The sequence below is a fragment of the Balearica regulorum genome, chromosome 4, assembly GCF_011004875.1.
Source record: "Balearica regulorum gibbericeps isolate bBalReg1 chromosome 4, bBalReg1.pri, whole genome shotgun sequence".
Lineage (NCBI taxonomy): Eukaryota > Metazoa > Chordata > Aves > Gruiformes > Gruidae > Balearica > Balearica regulorum.
The window spans coordinates 27221465-27237132 of record NC_046187.1 but is presented as its reverse complement, the minus strand read 5'-3'; the positions used below and the strand labels follow the sequence as shown (position 1 = coordinate 27237132).

General features: G+C 38.6%; 1 protein-coding gene across 1 annotated transcript in view; it reads right to left on the bottom strand.

Moving 5' to 3' along the window:
• SLC39A8 (solute carrier family 39 member 8) overlaps positions 1-15464 on the bottom strand; it is a 53309-nt gene extending 37845 nt beyond the window's left edge. The window contains exon 1 of the mRNA XM_075751529.1: positions 15366-15464. Within this exon, the coding sequence (XP_075607644.1) occupies positions 15366-15449 (84 nt within the window). The 5' untranslated portion in view covers positions 15450-15464. The remainder of the gene's footprint in view (positions 1-15365) is intronic.
• Positions 15465-15668: the final 204 nt, after the last annotated feature.

Sequence of the window (15668 nt, the reverse complement as noted above, 5' to 3'; positions counted from 1 at the left end):
CAACAAGAAAAAAAAAAATTTGAAATTAAGCATAGCCAAATATTTACCAGAAAACCTAGGGGATGCCCCTTAGCTCTTTATCATCTTCCTGCTCATGACACACTAAATTGAGCTGCCCAAATTATGCTGTCTAGATTAGCTGCAGTTCCAGATTTGGCTTACAATACACCTACAGTCTTTCCTCTAAATGAAGTCTAGCCTTTCCATCCTGCAACATCAGACACAAACCTTCCACCTTCTTCTGGAATTGCAAGGACTGTTTTGTTTCCATTGTTTAACAACTGTGACCCTACAGCTTTAGTGCTACACCAACAAGTAGGACTCCCTTGAAGCTGCTAGCAACACTAAAGACAATCTACTTGCAAGACTGAGCTTTCTTTCAATTCATCATGTTTAAATGCTGAGGATCGCATGTGTAAGCGGCACACAGAGCAGCAGGGAAAGTTATTTCTCCTTTTCCCTCCCTCTCCCTGCTCATACATTTCCAGAATATCAGCATAACAGCAGTCCTCAATTCATGAGTTTGGGCTCAACTTAAACAAGAAAGGATAATTATCAATTTAAATCACTTTGAACCTCAGCTTACTAAACTAATATTCTTGATTACACATAGGTAGCGATGCTCAAAGCATGATTACCATAATCAGGGAGAGAGGCCACGAGAAGTTATTTAATGTCTTCTCAGCCAACTTTATCTACTTTTAGCACATCACCATCCCCTGGACTGACGCTATTCCTGCTTATTTATCTTACACTAAACAGAGAGTCATATGATCAGGAGACCTATGCATTCAGCCTACCAAACCATAGACAGATTCATTCTCCATAAAAATTTGTTTAAAATTCCATTTAAAAAAAATCATGCTGTCATCCTACCTAAAGTTACAGTTTTGTCTGTTTGGACAAGGCTTTGCCATAGAAAATGGGCATTGTAGAAAAGTGGCACGTTGCTGTCGGGAAAAGCACTGTATGCTTCTATGGTCAGAACCACACTAGGCTATTTGCAGCTACTTGAATATTGCAAGAAGATTCATTAAAGCAGAAAGATTTTGTCCTTCTAAGACATACAGATCAACATGGATACTTTTACTCCAAAACTGTACATGCCACTTGCACAAATGTAAAAACTACATGGGGTTTAGGGCAGTATAAACATTGGACTTGTTGACTAGAACAACCTGAGATTCCACACGGTAGTCTAAATTAGAGTCATAGAACTGCATATGGGACAGAACCGTAAAAGAAATCAGGGTACATATAGACAGATTGGTAGGATTTGTAATATTTGTCCTTAGCTATACAAAGTAAAGTTGCAACTTTTAACAATCATGTAGGCCTTTTATCAATGCAGATAATTGATATATCTTCAAGTCAGAATTTGTCAAACACCGATAGACTCATTCATAAAATCTACTATTTCTTACGGAAATAAATGAAGAAAGTCTGTCATTACAGTGAAAAGAGCAAGTACATCCTGGCAAAGCTGTTCTTTTTTGTAGTATAAACACCAAATGCTAGTTAATTTTTTTTTTTAAAAATACACTAAAAACAGTTATTCAACACTTGCTGGACAAAGAGCTAATACATCTCATTTACATTGGGGTTAGACATGGTACAGTTTCTAATCCACAGAAAGCTGTCCTTAGAGAGCAACCATGCTATAAAGTTAGATTAGAATCCAGGATTTGAAAGCCTCCAAATGCGAGTGGAGCATTGGTTTATTTTTAGCACAGTCTACAGGGCTGATTTTAACAAGTTAATCCCAACCCAGACTCTAAAAGCATACACGCAGCACGCAACTAGCTACTCACACCAGTGTGTTAGTGAGAAAATCTGTACTTCTAAAATGCTTTGGGGAGGGACAGGCAGGGTAGACAAGACCTTTGCATTACCATTTTACCCCCATGTTAGACACAGTTAACAATGCACATGAATACTAGCATTAGAAGCACAGACAACTACATTTGCTAAGGAACTAAGGACCTAATGAAAGAATTCAGCTATGAACCCTGATCTGAGTTTCTGCCACATCAACCATGTCTTTCAGTCACTTACTGGGAACACCCAGTACGTCAGCCTTTCACCAAGTACTTATTAAGGAGCCATTAATTACCATGTACCCAAGTGCTAGAGTATTTCAGTTCTCTCTGCTCCTCTGATACTGGTATTGTTGTTCTTGATAAACCAGAATTGTAGCTAATCCTCTGGCTTTATGCCTGACTGTATATTTGGTTTTAGTGATATAATCTGACTGCGCTGGATGTTTTATAAGAAACATGCTGTTAAAAGGACATTTTGAAACTTTTTTATTTGTTTGGACAACTGAAAACTTGGCTATCCCTGTTGTGGCCTTCTCTCTGCACAAACACAGCAACTCTGAGGAAGTATAAATTTTGACACTATAAAGCAGGAATTTCGGTTTTGTTGTGAAGGTTTACTTGAGAAATTAGGCAGTGTTCTGTGCTTCCTCAAGTCCAGTTCCCCAGCACCCTTTTCTTCAGTCTACCTCCTCTCCCCTTCTAACTCCTCTTCCACATCCTTTTCCAACCCAAATGGGGCTTCTACTTCACACCACCACCATCTCCTCTCTTCTGCTGCTGATTCAGTCCTCCACCTCTAACAGTGTGGGCACTGAGACCAAACTGACAATCCAAGCGACTCAATCTACAGCTTCTTAGGTGTCTTTAAGCTATGCTCCTAGTTCCACAAGCCAGTAAAGGTATGCTAGGACTTGTGCATGTGGGCTCCAAGCCATGACTGCCTCACCTGTGACACGATTATGTCTCAATCATTGGGAAATATTTTACAGCTTGCATAAACATAACAACTTTCAGACACATTTTATGAATGCCTATGTTTAGAAAGCATTCCTCCCAGATTAAGGTAAATGAACCCGACATTTTGTTTCTGGATTTTCAAGTGGAGATACCTACTGTGATATACAGCTTTGCTAGCTTAAGAATTCAGCAGTTCATACTTATGCTCTCATCAGCGATTCTGTCACTGCAACTGCACTCAAACTAAACCCTGGTGAAAGTTTAGCTTCAGAGTGGTAGCATTCTGAGGTGGTGGTGTTTTCAGGGTTTTTTTTAAATAATGCTAGATTTACACGCTATATACACTATCTTCAGGAAGCAGTACTTTTCTGTATGTTATTTTGTTGGCAAAGCAGACAACTAACTATGAAACACATGGGAAAGCAGACAGCAGGGACCAAATGAGTAAGCAGGGTTTCAGGTCTTTCTTCTTCTCTATATTGACAACAAGAGAGAGAAATACATACAGTTCATACCTCAGCACTGTCTTCCTAGGTCAGGCTGTGCTCTTGTTTTTATACCACAGGGTCACAATGGACATGTCTGCAAACACAATAAAACTTTAGTTGCCCCCCTTGCCTATATAGATGTTGCAAACAATATTGTCCTTAACCACAGAATGGCTACTTAAAAATAAAAGTGATCAGATCAACTGCTAGATATCAGTAAAGACTTAAGGGGACGGACAGAAGGAACCAGTTCATTTGTGCAGTCAACAGAATGGCTGCAATTACTGGTAAGAGGCTTTCTAAACAATATCAATGCTTTACTTAAGAGTCTCCATTACCAGAGAGCTTAGAGACCTGGCTTCTCGTTATTACCACCTTTCTCCCTGAGTTCAAGGATTGAGCCTTAAATCATACTGCTAAAGCCACTATCCTAGATTTAGAATACTGTATCCCAATTTCTGATTTTCCTCTAGTCCTGCTATAAATGACCAGCTTTCCAATTTTATATTGCTTTTATATTTCCTGGGGAAGGAGAGAGATGCACATGCTTAAACTTAGAAAGCAGCATCACTGAAGTAGCAGCAGAAGGGAGAGAGGTCTTGACCTGTTTATCTCCTGTTCTGCTATCACCAATACTCTCCCTCAAGCCTTTTACTTCTTTACATTTCAGACACCTCTAACCTGATCTAGTTTTGGAAATGAGCAGAAAATTCAGTGATGAAGCCACCTAATGTCCTGTGAGGCACACAGCTGGCTCCTCTTAACAGTTTGAACAGTAAACAACGAAGTGTTTCCTCGAGGAAATGGACTAACCCTTTGTATGTTCCCAGGTGGGAAATATGATCAAATAGTAATTAGATAGGGATGTTCAGATTGAGAATCTGTAAGTACTTAGAGTTTGTTGACTGACATACAAACACAAAAAATGTTTTCAGGACACAACCCTCAAGAACAGTGAACCCTCATAACCCAATCAATTGGCAGAGACAAGAACACATGAAGTCATGTGGAAGATTTTGTGTTGCTGTATCATACTATTTTTTACCTAGACATGTATTTGAATGACCAGTGTCTCTTCATTCCCTTTTACTTCCTGAACACTCTGAAAGGTACAAGTAGCACTAATTTATGCATGCTTGTGAGACTAATGGTTTGCCAAGGCAGATGTGAGAAAAACAGCTTCCTCCACTAGAACTCTTTGACCTGTTCACATACGATCTGTTCAACAATTAAAGTAGTTGCCTTGTCCAATAGTGGCCTTCAACAGGACATAAGATCAAAGGTTTTCTGATGTGTGGAGGCGACACTTATTGGCAAGAAAAGGTCTCTGTTGTTCACTGAGTTGTGTGACTACCTTGAACTGAAATAAAGATCGTAAGTGGATGCACAACGTAAGTAATAAAAAAATGCAATCAGTTAATTTATAAGATTATTTTGATGTGCTTGTCATTTCAGCATAACAAAACATGCATTTTATAAGAACCCCTGAAAACTGGACTACAAGAGCTTTGCGCTTAACAGGCACAAGCAAACTTCTATTTAGCAATTTCTGAAGTTTCATCAATGTTTACAAACAGAAGTTGGAGCAAATCCAAGTCTATGCAATATATTTTGAAAATATCTTTGCTATCAGCAATGCTATTTCTGTTATTGCTTATTCATCACACCCTTTTCACCCCTCTGGGAATTTCTGCAGTAATTCCAAGAGCCAAGATATCTTTACATTTTTTTATTATTGTTTTTAATAGTGCCAGTGTTAATTTCTGCTTCTTAGAAAGCACTGTATAATTGAATCTAATGAATCATAGATATTTAATTTCTTCTTCTTTCTGTAAGTGAAATAGTTCAGTTTCTGTTCACAACATAGTTTTCAAGAAACTATTGTACCTAAAAGCATGGAAGGTCTTCAGCTATAAGCCAGTCTCCATGTTACCAAATTTTAAAAACTCTTCAAGCTTCCTACCTTTATAAACCAATTAAGCAGATGTATCTGCAGAGCACATGTATTTCAGTTCTTTAATTCAGTCATGTTACCAAAATAAAACCCACCAACCTTTGATGGTCATTACTGCAGTTCAGAATTTATTTGTTTGAGATTCTTGAATAGATATTGCAGAGAAAGTATTATCCAAGTAACTAAGTCATGCTGAAAATTCAGTATCAAGAGTGTTGATTGTCCTTAAAATTAGATCCAATGTTTTAAAAACAACGTTCAAGATTAATGTTTTAATTTTGGTAACACGATATGTTCCGAGATGCATTAGGTGTTAAACAGACCACTCAAAAGTATGCTTACCACTATCTTATGTCAACCCTGTTCTTCAGGGCACCTAGCATATATCCTCAAGTGCTTTTACCGAGTCGGGGATCTTAGCAAGCTTCAAGAGAAAGAAAATTCCAGATACTTTCTGGAAGTAAGGAAATACTTTAGATAATTATCCTTTCTGCTGATGGAGTGCTTAGCTTATCTTTGTTTTACCACTGTTTCACTGATTTGAAGTGCTTTACCTTCCTAGATCTCATAGTAGCATGCATCACACTTTTTTCCGTTTACCAACTATAAGAAATTAAATAATTCTGAAAGGTACCGTGCAACTGCAAAGGATGGTACAAACATAGCACATGCACTTCAGCACTGCCAACTCTGCTTGCTCTTTCTAATCAGCTTTCCATATGCAATAACCAATACAGTTATTAATCCACATCTTGCAGTGCTGTATGTGGCAAAATAGTTATATAACACAGTGGTACGAATAATTTGCAGCACACATAATGCTCAGAAAATATTTTTTGTGGAGCTAGGAGGCAGAAGTAGTACCTGTTGCCTTTTCTAACTGGCTTCTGCTGGCACCACCTCTGACTTCCTTTGACACTTGCCAGAGACTCTAACCATCTCTGCACTCTCTATGGGGGCCTATGGTTTTATTACTTTGTCATCAAATTTAATTCCAATTAGGGCTCAATTATAGTGCTTGAACGGTAGTTTTATATCAGGAAGCCTTCTAACTCAAGCAGCAGTAACAGTTTCTCCACATCACTCCCAGAAGTTAGAGCTGCTAAAGAGCTGAGGCCATCATCATTGGCCAAGGACTTGCTAAGGCATGTGAGATGTCCCACAGAGCAATTAGATTTGCATTAAAACAATAGCATGCATTTCCCTGACACAAACTTCCTATAAACTTTCATGTCAGCATGGAAGAAGTTTACTAAAATAATTAGGTTAGCTAAAGATAGCAAGGCGGTGTTTCTTACAGTCCTGTTGCTCTTAACGTGTTGGGGTTTTTCCATAGTTTTACGTTCAACACAGGTCTGGCTGCACCAGGCTTGAAATAAAAGAATAATTGAAGTCACAGTCTCACTGCAGTGATATTAAATGTACAGTATATAATCAAGATAGGGAGCACTGATCAGCATATGGCTGCATCACAACAGTTCAGCTAGTCACTTCACCCCTAAAAATGCCCCATTTTCAACATCACTAATGATGCGTATTCTATTTTTTACTTTGTGACTGGATTTGTCTTACTTCAGAATATTGCTGTACGAGATTGCTCTCTGATAGTAATATGTAAAGCCCAGACAAGGATCCCATTTTACTAGAAGATGGGCAGAGCAAGGCAAGTTCCTACCCCCAAAATCACATTTGAGTCATGGATGGTAGCTGCATCGCAATATAAAAATGGGATAAACACACAGAAATCCACTAAGAGCAGCACACACTTGCTTAAGTCATCCCATACAGACTCCAGATTCTGGTCTTCTCAGTGTTTAGAAGGACTGGCAGCAGTCATGAGCCAGCACAGAGGGCTCTGACTGATAGGACGGCATGATGAGATAACTGCAGCAGTACCCTGCCCCAGCTCTTTATCTTGGCCCCAAACAGCCTACTGCTATGCAGAGTGGCAAGTTGCTCATAAAGTAGCAGCATGAGCTACTGCAGTTTACAGATAGCCTGTGAAAATAAATTGGCACCAGTTCTGGTTTACTTTGTGTCAAACTCTAAATTCCAACAAGTCCTGCATTAGTCTACAATATCACAGGAACTCTTGCAATGCCATTTTTGAGTGTCAGAGACACAATCCTAAGAAATATGAGCACTTGCAACCATTCAGTTAGGATGCATTCAGATGACTTAAGATCAGAGAGAACCCCTATTCCCAAGCATTGTGCTAAGAGTCTTTCGTCAAGAGATAACACCAGCAACAACTTAGTACCACTACTTCACTGTCCAGTATTCAGCTTGGAATTGTAACATTACTGAAGTGTTTTCAGATAACACATACGACTGTGAAAACCTTGCAGACAGTGAGCGAATGCCTGAAGTGTTTGGCTTTACCCCTACCCAGGAACTAAAATGAGATGTAAGCTGATGTCCTGGTGTGATTGTCTACTTTTGGCATATGTTTGACTTGCTTAAATCACCCTCCCCAGATGGAAAGATTTAGTTTATCTGTCATATGTTTTCTGAACATACAAGAAAAATTCTCAGAAAGAAAAGCCGGTGGACTACCATGAGTCTCCTAAATGAAAGCAAGGTCCATTATGGAAGATCCCTATACCCAGTAAAATTTGGTCCAAAATTTCTAGAGTTTCTTAAAAAGTACAAAGCTCCTGTTCTATCAAACTTATAGTAATTATATTCTGCCATTTATCTCCTAAAACTGAACATGAAGAAAATCCAAGAACACCCCCAAGGTAAGCCTGCAGCCCTGCAATGGTTTAAGTATTCTAGCCATTTTTTTTCATGAATTATTCATCAAGAATCATGCATTAGCCTGCTTGTCAGCATAAAACTTTGCCATAGAGAGAAGACTCTTGACCATTTCCCCAGTTGATCTAAGCCAATAGGACTAATCATGGTGAAGATATAACAAGTTACACTGCTGTAGAATAAATTCAGGTTTCGAAGCACACCTGGAGAGGGGAAGTGTCTCATACTTTCTTCCCTAAGTAGTTCACCTGGGCTGAAGGAGTAAAATTGAATCCTCTTTATGATGTAGGTCTGGAGAGGGGATTAGTGTATACTCTTCTGTTCTGTAAAAGGTTACTAGCCTGTAATATATTACAATACAGTAAAATTAGACGCAATGGGAGTCTAAGCATAAGAAGTTTGCTGTGTCAGTAACAGGGAAAGCTGTCATAGGTGCATTTCCAGGTACTTTATAGTACTACCTGAAACACATATCCCTCCCTCCCTTCCTTCCTTCTTAAGGGGTTCAGAGGAGGAGCAGCACACCACATTCCGAAAGAGGAGCTCCACCAGGCCAAGTTCAGAACTCGGCTCAGCAGAGGTCACTATGCACTTACTCTTGCTCACAGGTTTATGGCAAGGCTAAATTCTGAATCCAAACAAAAATAGGCAGCTGATTTTCTTAAACTGCTTTCAATACCCTTTAGAGAAACAGCTAAGATCACAGTATCATTAAGATGAACAGTATATACTAGGATGCTTGTCCCTTTAAACGATGTAATCTGTGTAGACCAAACACTGGAATGACTCAATGGTTTCTACTCAGTTGCTGAAAAACTAGAAGGCTCAGAGTATGTTTTCTTCTTACACATTTGAGGAAAAATAACGTCCACAAGCTGGTACAATAGGCTGCTACTGCCTCACACATACTAATTTGTGATTATTGAAAGGTTCCATTTCCAGCTGAGTCTCTGAAGCCTTTGTTTTTAAAAATAAAACAGTTCCTGAAGTGAAGAAACCACTAAATTGCTACAGAGTAATTACGTGAGAGACCAAAGGAAGATACCTCTTAAGATGAATTTCTCCAATCAGGTTAAAAAAAAATTCATACTAAAAATAATAAATTTAATACTGGTCAAACTCTGGCTTGGTTACCTAATTACCAAAACTAACTGCTGAAGAATGCTATGGTGGATGCAAGCAGTTTCACATTAAATTAATCATGCATTTCCTTAAGTCCTCAGTACATGCTTATTGAAATATTTAAGAAGTTTCAGAAAGTGGATGTAAGTAATGTACTTCTTCACTCACTGTCTAGTTAAATAGATATTCTATTTGAAACATTTGCTAACATTTTGGATGTATGTTTTCTAGCTTTGGTTTTTTCCTTCCTGGACACCACATCTGAATGCTGAGCTTTTTTCCCTTTAGTGCATCTTTCTGATATCATACAAAGGACAGAAAGAACATGCCTTAAATTCACAAATGCATCTCATATGAAAGCAGAACTCAACCAGTAGAACAAATGTTTTATTAAGTTTGCATCCATTTACAGTTACAGTGTATGCCTAATGAAAAATATAAAATGCAGTGATATTAAAAGTCTATTTGACTACTCTTCTGGAATGTTAAAATATGAAGTCATTAAATTAAATTTATTTGTCTATTTTTGCAGGAACTACTGCCACTCAAAGGACACTCCAATGATCTAAAGAGGAATATAACGCAGCATTGTCAGATACAGGTCTCAGTGATGCGGGGTCTATGTCATCGCTACAGGCACCAGTCACACTCTCTGCCTTGCCACTATTCTCAGAAGCTTTCCATCATTGAAGATAACATAAAAAAAGAGCAGTGTTTAAATGAATGTTTTTCCAACAAAATGATACTTAACTGAGATTTAAGCTTTCTGCAGGACCTGTTCTCTTCAACTTTTCACTCAGAAAAAAATAAAGCGTTACAATAAGGGCAAGACATCCCATCATGATTTTTTAGATAGAACTGTTGTAGTAAAATGACCTGAGTAACTTATTTACAGTATGAAACACCAAAATCCAAACTCCTGAAATTATTTTCCTTTCATTTAGAGTCATAAGAATTCAAAAAGCATTCCCAATTTCATTGTCTTCCACGAATCATTTACCATTTGATAGAGACATGAGAGAACTCAAACACTTTAGACACCACCAAAAGATACAACAGGTTTGCAGCAGGAACCCCTAGCTTTCTGAGAAAAGCATGTCAGTCTAGTTTCCACCCCTTGTCAGTGAAATAAATATGTTTCAAGCACAGAACAGAAAGCTCTTAACTCTTCTGTGGCTGGGTGTGGTTATTATCATTACTCCTACAGATTGTTGTGAATTATCTTACTGTCCATTGAGAGTAGGACACTACCAGTCTCTCCACATATTGGTGAAAAACAGTCCTTAATGAAGAGCTTACACAAATAAAAGAGGCAAAACTGCAGCATGGGAGAGAAATAGAATAGACTAGAATATTTCAGTTGGCGAGGATCTACAATGATCATCTAGTCCAACTGCCTGACCAATACACGGCTGACCAAGTTAAAGCATGTTATTAAGGGCGTTATTGCCCAAATGCCTCTTAAACACTGACAGGCTTGGGGCATCCACCACCTCTCTAAGAAGCCTTTTCCAGTGTTTGACCACCCTCTCAATAAATACCATCATTATTTCAGATTAAATAATTGGACACAAAGAGATTAAGGGACAAATCTGCAATGAAACTCAAGTGTCTAATACTCATTAAACTCTGGCAGAAGCTATGTGTCTATGCCCTCTTATTGGCCTTGCCTTGCATACTCCAGGTCACATAGACTGTTGCAGCATTAGGAGCTGAGCTCACACAGTCCAAATCCTTCTGCAGCACATTAACCATACAGAATCATCCTTGTGTTTGTATATATAACCGTAACAATTATTTCATTACCATAAAAGAAGGTTATAGGACATGGGTTGAATCCATTCCTGAAGCATCCCAAATTCCCAACTAATACTACATTTTCTAGCATAACTTCCTATCAAATCCAGAGCCATAAGATACCTCAGTGCCATAGATGCCCCACCTATCAATGCCGGAATTGCTCATGACTAGAATTTCTTCCATCTACAGTCAGTCATAAACCTGCAGCACGTGTTCCTAGATGATGGCAACAGCAGCTGCTGCCAGGCGAGTGTATGCATTGTCCTGCCATCTTATCGTTGATTTCCAATTTGTATGCTCTGATGATGTGTAAAGCCTTCATTCTGCAAAGAACACAGGTATACAAGTAATCATTGTCCAAACCCAGTGACAAATTCAAACCTAAATGACTAATTAGGACCACGTGAGTTGGATTTGATTGATTACTATTTTTAAATCCCTGAAAAGAAGGCTATAGTCTGTCAATAATTTTTTAAAACAGCTGAAGCTAAAGCTCCTACAATAAATAGAACGATAGACATACTTTCTATATATCGCCATCAAGTGGCATTAAACATACTATTACTGTAGCCTAAAGTCTGAAAAAAAAACCAAAAACCCACGCTGTTAAACACACGTTTAATAAAAAGGTTTTAGAAAAAGTTAAGTTTGGTGTCAGAGTACCAGTGAAACACAGGTCCAAGTACCTGTGTTACTTCCAGAACAAAATGATACAAACACCTCCACTGAACACATCTTCACCACACTGGCTGGTTAAAGAGGATGGTGAGGGGGGAAAATAGGTCATGCAGCTGGTTTTCAGTATCTTCTCCCTAAAAGCGAGTGACAGTTTCTCAAAAGACTTGCTATTTCCTGACTTTTTGAGACCAAATCCTTTGAAAACTGTCTGACATCCACTAGAAAATAATGAGGCAGAGGGAGAAGAAAAAAACAAAACAGTTCTTTACTGGCAACAACAAGGCACTTGACAGAGAATATATCTTTATATTCCCACTCTTTGCAGTTTTTATTTGCGTGATCTGTTAGAACTCTACTTCTGGTTCACCTCTTGTTTCAACTTTTGCTTCCCCAGTGTCAGGAAGACCAGACACAGCTACTGTAGAGCTGACCACAACCCTTTTGCAAGCATTTTGGAACCCTCCCACTTCTTGGGATACAACTCACCTCTGCTCAGCTGGTGCAACAGCATTCATCTCTGTGGTATAAGCAGTAACTCCTTCCTCCTTATGTTTGGTGCCTATTAAAGTGGTTTACTGCATAATGTGGTGAAAATAAGGTGAGGATTTTTTAGGGTGTCAATCGTTAGTATTTGCAAAAAAAAAAAATCAATTATCGCATAATGAAGGCTAGGCAAAAAGGAGGTAACTGAGCTCTCCTTCAGAAAGGCATTTCAGGATCCTTAGGCGAATCCTAAATGTACTTTAAATCATCTGCATTATATTCTAGTTTTCTCTGTGTGTATATTTAAGACCCACTTACTACTACTCCTCCTTTATTTTTCCTGAAGCTGGCATTTTTGCAGCAAAACTGTAGGTGGCAGTAGCTCTACAGTTATTTTTCCTGGTTCCCTGTTGCAAACACTTTTAGCTGTTAAAAAAACAGGCAAAAAAAAAAAAATCTTTCTACCTATCTTGTGAAATAAGCGCTTGGAGGACAGTCAGAATCAAGACAAAAAAAGAGGTATTTCCTCTCTGGTTGTCAAAATTCTAGGATGTAAAATTTTCTCATTTCCAGAGATTTTATTCCCACTCCCCAGGAATTAGATCAGGATCTAGGTGTAAAAGAGTAGAGTTAAGGCTCTTCAAGGCATACTGCTATATTTATCTTTCTCAGGGGAGGGAGATGTGTTGTAATTACTTCAGAACATAATTTATGGTTGGATTTTTAGTAGTTACATGGTCTTATTTTGATGTCTAGAAGCAATACAGTTTTCCTGTAAAAGTATATCATTCTACTTTGGGCTTGTTTGGGTTTTTTTTAAATACTGGAGAAGTAGCAAGAGCTAAAATAGGCATTTAATAAAAAAAAAAATAAATCACTTAAAACCATAAAATTTAGTTTTATGGATTGTGATGCAATATTCAGGGTGAAGACAGAGAAACCCAGATTAGTGGTAAAACCTGGATAGTATGTACTGGTGAGCACACTAGAAATAGCAGGGTTGATTCTCTGCTGAGTTGACCAAGGTTTGGCCTGGCTGCCACAGGGTTGGAGCTAGTAAGACCAAACTAAACTCAAATGAAATCCTAAGTTACTTAATTAGCTCAATACAGTTAAGGTGCAACCCAAATATCACAGGTGATTAAGAAGTAATATATTTTTGTACAAAGAACATTACGGTTGTGATATCAGAGACTCGGCAACAAGAACGTCAGATAGGCTGTATATCCTCATTTTATGTACCAACACCTGCACCTTATCCAAATACATCATGACTGCCTTTATCTACATGATACCATCTTTTATTCCTCCCCCCTCCAAGTCACAGTTCACCAAATGAGCAGTGATAGCTTATTCTATTTTCCTTGCTCTACTTGCATTCCCATACCTTGTCCAGTGAAATCTATTAGAATTTGGGCTGGAGGCAGTGTTCGTTTGCCCATGGCTCTTTTTCCCTACAACAAATAAAACCCCCAAATATTAACATTATTAGATATAACCTCACAATCACCTTTTGAGATGGTCCTCCCCTGCCAAGCAGAGGATACTGCCAAGGCACAGCAAGGTTGAAAGTTGCAGCCTAGCTATCTGTAGCTCTAATACTACAGCAGCAACTGCTTCCCTCCCTCCCACAGGTACAAACTATAGCCTTGACTAAATATTTGCTGTTGCTTTTTAAGTATCAGTTACACTTAGTATCAATATCTTTTATGAAGACACCATTGATTTATTATGTTAAGAATTGGAACTAATCTTGAGAGCAGGGTTTTAGGGACAGTTTTGCTGTTAAAACTAGTTTTACATTAAAACACAAGGAAAAACAATGCAGCAAACAAAATAAACTGACCTTACCACAAATAAAACAACAGTTGTATGTGAAATGGTTTGCATCAAATTGTAATGAACCCACTGCTACATTCAGCACTGAAGTTAGCTCTCATACCCGTAAACAAGACTGCAGCATATGCACTAAAGAAAGGAATCTCTGATTCTCTTTACCCTTAGAACCAATTTTATCTATACGAATTGTTGCCTACTGTACACTGTGTCATACAGTGAATTATACAATGAATCCAGCTGGTGCATTGCAGATCTCAAACCTATTGTATTTCATGTTCTGTAAGTAATAACTAATATTACAGAGTAATTTTAGGTTTCTTTACAGTATTATGTGTGTTTGATAATAAATATCAATTTCATCTCAATGAAAAGAGGTGAACTTACTTGGAAGAGCTATAAAGGAACAACTCTGTGGCCTTCATCTTAAAGTAAGAGTCTCTCTGTATAAACTTATGAAGGAAACACAATGGCACAACTCTGGCTACACCCAAATTTGTGGAGGGTGGATCACCTCCTGTTATAGCGTCCTGACCCACAGCAAAGGAAAGATCAAAATCTGTTAGTTTCTGGCACATTGGTTTCTGTGGTGAGGAAGACTTGGGACAGGTCCTCAGTTGTAGCAATGGGAGAATCAGGATCCTTCGGCATGGTGTGGCATGTACTTGCTATAACCTCTCACGCTTTACATGGCCACTTCCTGATGACTTTCAAACTTTCCTTCTGATGCAATTTTCTCAGCTGGATATTGAAGCTAGTTCTGCAAATCTGACTGGCACTGCATGTAGTATTAAGCACATTTCAGAAAACGATGTATGGAAGTTCTGCTTTCTGGTTTTCTGCATCACAGCCTAAATTTGACTGCAGAACCTCTGTGTGTCACTGCTACCTGTTTTACCACAGCAGTCAGTTCCTCTCTAGTGTTTCTCAAAAGCCTATGCATATAGCTGGAAAAAAGACTCCTTGCCTTTGCACCCTACTGACAACTCATAACATAGTCTTTTCCAGACTCTCAAAGTGAGTTATGTGTTTGCCCTGACAAGCAGACTAGCACATGGTCTGCACCACACTGCTCCTGCTATCATCATATATCCCATAGACTCGCTTAGTCTAATTGCTTTACTCATTTTCTAGGCTGAGGCTTTCCCTGGACTTAAGCTTGCAGTACTATTTGTCAGTGCTTTACCTCTGGTGAATCCTGCTGAGACACAGCCCAAAAACCACAGAGTACAATCTCTTCTAGGAGCCAAGCTCACAATTTAACATACCCTCCACAGAACCGAGTTTAAATACACTCCTTTCCACAGAATCACAAAGTACATGAGCTCTTCAGAAACGGAAAGGCTTTGCAAAAGATTTCCCATCACACCACACTTTTTGTCTGAAAAAAAGGCATTTACAGCTTTCAAGGGAAAAAGAAAAAAAAAAGGAGCACAGCCCCTAAAAACAAGCACCTTTACTCAGACTCACCCTGCTGTTAAGTCTCTGAAATTTTGTATGTAATGAAAAAACCCCAAGGTATTTTCTGTTATTACTGTCTTCCTGATAAACCATACACTGTAGCAGCTAGAGAGAACTAACTTTTCACCTCCTGTTAGGGCTCTCCAGGCTCTCTGTCATGTGACTCAAGTAGCCTCCTATCAGGTGATGAGATCTTCATCAGGTGACTTGAGTACCAATACGCCTTTACTGGTATCCCCAAGCATACTGTTTCTTCTCTGTGGTAATCTATGAAACGTTTAGAAACCTGTTCTTTTAAGAGTAATTTCCTTA